The 6,288-nt window shown below is 39.5% G+C and overlaps 1 protein-coding gene across 1 annotated transcript; it reads right to left on the bottom strand.

The window, feature by feature from the left end:
* Positions 1–3,264: 3,264 nt before the first annotated feature.
* NFE2L3 (NFE2 like bZIP transcription factor 3) lies at positions 3,265–5,240 on the bottom strand. The gene is given in 5 exon segments (XM_065050209.1): positions 3,265–3,570; positions 3,573–3,867; positions 3,870–4,354; positions 4,357–4,545; positions 5,225–5,240. Coding segments are annotated over 5 exon segments (1,158 nt in total). The 3' UTR covers positions 3,265–3,397.
* Positions 5,241–6,288: the final 1,048 nt, after the last annotated feature.

Below are 6,288 nucleotides of genomic sequence, written 5' to 3'. Positions count from 1 at the left end.
GCTGCACATGAGTGCAGTGCTGTTAGTGATCATTCAATGTGTATGTTACTGCAGTGTGCCATGACTCTTTGGGGGTGGGGGGTGGTGTTTATTTGGCACTGTGCAGCCTTATGTTTCATAAACAATGCCTAGGGTGTTCTAATAAAGTCCATTGGATACTCCAGAAGAGGTTCAGGTCTGAGAGGAGCCAGCAACTAATGCTGCTCATACTGTCTGTGTGTATTGCTACCAGTGATAATGGGGCAGGCAGTCGGTATGCTTTGCCATTTCCTCACCACCCACTGTTTATCTTCTGTACTTTTCTCAGTCTGACCTTTTCTAATCTCTTCATTAGTGCAACAGAAACAGGGTTTACCACTCAAATGTTGTGAACTACTTAATGGCTTTACCATGAGAACAGTATTTTAATGAGAAGTCCCACTTTGGTATTTGTGTTTTTTTCTCTCTGTATCAACAGCTAAATCTATCATCCTCAGCTTTGCAACTTTCTAGCAGTATAACAAGTTTTTTAAAAGTATTTTAGTTTGTACTTCAGAGAGATGTTTTTCTCCATGTTGGTATTCAGTAAGGTAGAATGCAGCCCTAATAGCTTTTTACAAGACATCTGGCTCCAGACTAAGTCTGATACCACATCCTGTCTTTTTACATGGCATAGTTCCTGGTTTCTACACTTGGGATTTCAGTTTCTTGAAAGTTACAATCTGTAAAAGAATCAAGGTGTAGGCTTCAGTGAGGGGGTCTCTGCCTTTTACAGCCATTTCATTTTCATTAATAGTTCCTCCACTCCTGTACAATGTGTTCTTTTTGGATATAGGTCGAAGAGACAGTCCAAGGCCATTATATATTAACAATTTTTAGATAGAGCGGAATGGCAGTCTGTTAAAATTGAAGAAAAAAAAAGGGACATTGTTCTGAAGTCTGCCTGCAGTTGTCTTTCTTGTGGGTAGGTAGCTGAAGGTTTGAGAAGATTGTTTAGGACACCCAGACCTGGTGCTCAGTGTCTCTGTCAACACTGCCATAACTCAGTCCCCCCAAATTAATAATTCACCTGAGTGATTTTGTAGGGGTATAGCTGCTACTTGAGTTCTCAGAAGTTGATTTTAATAAATAAGCTTCTTAAAGAAATACAGTTTTAGAACAATAATGGGAGTAGAATTAGCTGATGGCAGTTCGTTATAATTTCCGGTATTCAGATTTACAGCTAAAAGAACTAGATGGGCTTGGGGCTGATACTTTCATTTCATAGGACTCAGCTGTATTATGCTGCTTTCCCTTGAAATTGCTCCCTCAAAGAGTTCCAGCCTGCTTATTTTCAGCATGTGCCAAAATCTAACCATGTAACCATCACCCAGATGAGTTCTGGGCGCTCGTTCTGCTGCCAAAGAAGAAACACAGAGGGTTCACCTTTTCTTATTTCCTCTTCCTACCCTTCCCTCGTAGGACTGTAGAAACTTGTGAAGCCCTAAAACATAAATACTTGGGTTTCTGGTTTTACCAGTTATGGACTTAATATCTATCAGAATTTGTGCACAGGGGCCATGAAGTAGACCTAAAGCTCTGGTCCTACAGAAGCTACATGCATAGACTTTAAAATGTACTGGTTTTTTGGTTTGGTTGTGTTTTGGTTTGGTTTTTCCCAGATCCAGAAGAACAGTTCACGATTTATCATATATATGTAGTTACCTGTTGCATGTTTTGGTTGAAATTCATGAACTAGCAATGAAATGAATTCCTTGTGAATACCAGTTAGGATAAATATGCCTCCCAGTGAAGCTTAACTAATAGCAGTAACTTCCAGGGCTTCACTAAGGAAAGTTTCTGCTACGAATTTAGCAATTTGAGGCTGTGTTGAAATTGGTAAGTGAAGGAACAGATGCATACATTAAAATATCTTTTCAAATACAATATGCAGAGCAAATCGTTTGAAATGGCTGGTTTCAATATCAATAACTCAGTGCATTTTGCACTCTGAGGCAGTGCTTCTAATTTAGAAAATACTGTTTGATGCTACCAGTAAACAGGTGCAAACAAATAACATGAGTTACCTACTAATGGCATAGTTTGTATCTTGAAATGGCATTTAAATTTTATAGCATCTATGTGTAGTTTTCATGTGTTTGGTGCAAGGGCTTTTTTTTAAACATGTAACCATAAAGTTGCTACATTGTAATCATGCCATGACCAATGAGATTTTTTTTTTATGTATACCAGTTGCATGGGTTTTGTTTATAAAAGACGTTAAAAAGTATTTATTGCTATCTAGTTGCTCATATTTGTAATGATTTTAATACCTTACAAACTAGTGGGCCTCTTAACCTTATTACATGCTTGTTTCTCTTTTAGGCCATCTTTTTTGCAGATTCTTTTCAAGTTATTAAATAGAAAAGAATAAGCTGCAGTGAAGAAGCATGTAGGTGAAGAAAATGTTTTCTTTTTAATGGCATAAATAAATAAATATCAAACCCAAAAGTTATTTATTCAAAGCCACTATTAGAGTGTAACGTCATTTATCAGAAGTACAGATAAATAGTAATTTAGTGTTTTAAAGTCTTGGGGGGAAAAAAAAAATCTACAAAGTTGAAGATACTTATAAAATATTCGTTTTTAAAAGCTAAAATGAAACACTCACACTTGTTGAGGGAAGTATCCAAATGGGAGGGTGAAGGAAGGTCACAAAAAGTAAATATATCACAGACTGGGAAGCAGTAGGAAGTCATTCACCATCACTCACTTGAGAATGATTCGGTTGCAGAGAATGAAGGTAAGATAATATTGACCATATGAGTTGTGAAATTGTACGTTATGTTTGCTTAGAGCTATGATGGCGAAAGTAATGCAAAAAACGCAATAGCCTCCTGGGCCTCTCTCCTCAAAGGAAAACTAGGAAAAGTAGAACACTTCTGAACAAATGCAAAGCACAGTATATATCTTAGCACCATAAATTCACGCTGAATTTAAGGTGAATATGAACGTGAGCTACAATTTTTCTTCCAGTGCTAAAAAAAGAATAAGATCATTTTGTATATGAAGAATCAAGTACTTGGGACTGAACTGTTTTTTGTTCTTTGATCTGTAGCTTTGATCTAAAGCACGCTGTTTATTTTTTCCCCTACTGACCTGTGTCCCTGCCCCGCCATCACTTGAAACTAAATTCATAGTTTTATGTAGTATTTCCAATTCTGCTTACACTGATGGCCTAGCTCCTTTAATTCTAGTTAAAGGCAAACAGATTTGCTCATTCAGGTAGACTTTCTAATAGATAATCTGCTGGGTTTGTCAGACCCTTGAACACAGACTTCCTTCTCTAGTATCTCTTCTGCTTGTACTACTGTAGTCACTGAACTCCAGTGTTCATGCAGATATCCTTATTCTCTCAGGAGAAATAAAACCTAAGTGATTATTTTTGCTTCTGCCCTTTACCTTGTTTCTGTTCTGATTTGACCAAGTGTTTGAGCATTATGAAAATACTGCCATCGCTACTGCAATGAATGACATATTGGTACAGGTTAACAGGCCATCAATCTACTGAAAATTCACACTACAAGTTGTTTAACTTTTCCTTCATCCAGATGATTTGCTACACTGAGAGTGCTCCTTTGAAGGCTGTCCTTTTGCATTTGAAGATTCCAAGTGAAGAATTGCATTTAGTTTGCGTTTACAACAATTTTGGGCAGCAACTTTGTTTTTTTCCTCAGATGCTAGCATGGTGTTGAATGAGTTGATGGGCATGCTCACAATTTCATTGACTGAAATTGGTGTTCTCAGATTTTTTGCGTGGCATTTGTCACTGCTAAGGTTTGTATCAGTACAATCGTGGCACCTATTTGTTACTTCATTTGGTTTCTGCATCCACATCTGCTGATGTGAAGCTCCAGAGTAGGTGCTGCTTGACTTGGCAGCTGATTTTAAGTGTGGTTATGAAGAAACTGCTGAAGTGTGGCTTCTCTACAACACTCTGAATCACCTGGATATTCCACATGGCCATATTTGCCATGTTCTTGGCAATGGCTACCAACAGCTCCTAAGTCATGTGAAGAAACAGATTTAACATCACTGCTTCACCCAACAGCACCTTCACTGCAGATTAAGTAAGAGGTGGTGCTGTGACTTGAATTCAAAGGCAGTCCCGAATCTGAACCAGGTTCTTCAAAGAGCTGAGAAACTTCTATAGGATCAAAACCTTCCTCCAAAGACATGAGTTTAATTTCATCAAAATTTTCATTGTGGGCTGTTTGGTCTCTAATGCTGGCAGCTGAAAATGGCCCTGTCAAATTTGACTCATGAAGTAGTGATTCTGGATTTGTGCTTTTAAAACTTGACTGAGGAAAAGACTCTTGCCTGTGTAAATGTCTGTCTGAGAGAGGTAGTCTGTTCTTAGTAGCGTGGCATCACAAGGACTGAAACAGCGGCAAAGTATCTGGGTGAAATGTATATTGTGTGACAGTGATGGATCTCAGCTTCTACTAGAAGTAGGAACTTCGGCATCTTCCAGTAAGCTCACCTTAAAGATGATGGGGTGCAGGGGGGTGTAGGGGGGGAAAGGGTCTTTTATACAATTAATGCCTCTACATTCCTCACCTGCACAGTCTTGATCAGTTTATTTTCTAATGTTCTGATATTTGAATCTATTAAAGTAAAAATGTTGTATGTTAAACTCTTGTAGCTACCCTGAATACTGTTTTCCATTTGTACAAAGCACAACCCGTGTTGGTGTAGGGCAAGAGGAAGCAGGAAGGGTGCAGAGGAAAAGTGGTTGAGGGATGGGAGGAGGAGGAGGAGGACTCGCGAAGGACAGTGTGGGACTGATGAACATCAAGAGGTGGAAATGGGACTGTTGCTAAGTGTCCATCAAACTATAGCCTGTGTGGTACATCAGATCTGGTCTAAGAAAAAGTCCTAAGAAAAGTGGTTCTGACCCTTCCCTGGTAGCGGTATTGATCATCCGATCACAGGGTGAGCTGGTTCAAAGTGCTAAATTGTTGGAAAATTAACCTTGTGAAGAAGATAGATAGCTCACCTGCAGGACTTAACTGGTGAGAACAGTGGTGTAAGAAAAGAGGGGAGGAGGACAGGAACTTTAAGATCTCACCACTTTTCTTTCACAGGTTATGAAAGCTTTTGAGGCTGTGAGCTGCCACATTTGGCTTAGCTCCTTCTTAACCAAGGTCTGTTGTGTTCACCTTTACTACTCCGTTTGCAGGAAAAATCCCTTCCCAAATCACACCTTCTGTGGATGTCATTCACCTCTAAGTTATTACTCTGTTTTTCCGCTGTTGTATGATCCCGCAGCCCTGGAGTCCAAACAGTAGGTACTGCAGCAGCATTGAGGCCCACCTTATGTGGGGTATCATTGCTGGGTACAAAGCCACTGACCAAGATTGTGTCAGAGCACTTGCTGACAAGTACAGTAGTCAATAAAATACATGGATAAAAAAAAAAGTGAGAATATAAATGCATCAAGTAAGCATATGATATGGTTCCTCTATAGCTGAGCATCCCTACTGTGGTGCAGGAAAGGACTTTTCTGACTGCAGTTCATTGAACAAACAATGTGAAAAGCACTTTCCACAGGGAAGGAATGGTGTACCATAAAGTCTAGAGGGTCCTGAGTTCTCTACTGTGCTTGCTGGGAGGTCAGGTAACAGAAGGAAGTCTTGCCTTAGTTCTCCCAGGGAGTTACCATGTACAAGGCTACCTGTACTCTGAGAGATAGGGCTGGTATTTTCAATTAAGCCCTTGAAAATAATATTCTTAGGAAGTTAACTATCAAAAAATCCCCCATGCTGTAAAGACGTGGTGCCTGGAAAAAAACAAGCAATCCATTTTCAACAGATAGGCTGTCACAAGATGGCAGTGCATTAATAGTGTTAAATAAAATATGCACCCATGTATGGTTATAGCTACACAAAGGCCATAGCCAAATTCCTTTCAAATTATGAAAAGAACAGAGAAAACTGAACCGATGAACTTCTGAACCCTGTTAGCGTGGAATCCATTACCAAACTGAACAGAGGAGAAGGCTAATTTACGGGCTAGGAGGCACTGCCCAACCTAGCGATTGCCAAAACGTGGTGTTCCAGAGATAGGGAAGAAGTTATATAGAAAACACTAATGACCCTGGAAGGCTCCTACAACAGGAAGTGTATATAAGATGCCCTTGGAGTATTGCAAAAAAGGAACGTAATGAGTAGCTTCATGGTTAATGATTGCAGCTCTGAGCTGTGGGAGACAAGGGGGACTCCAATTAAGATAACAACTGTGTTTTTTTGTGAAGATGGGCACCCAGAA

The sequence above is a fragment of the Columba livia genome, chromosome 2 (assembly GCF_036013475.1).
Source record: "Columba livia isolate bColLiv1 breed racing homer chromosome 2, bColLiv1.pat.W.v2, whole genome shotgun sequence".
NCBI lineage: Eukaryota > Metazoa > Chordata > Aves > Columbiformes > Columbidae > Columba > Columba livia.
Note: the sequence above shows the minus strand (reverse complement) of the source record. Positions and strands in the feature narration are given on the sequence as shown.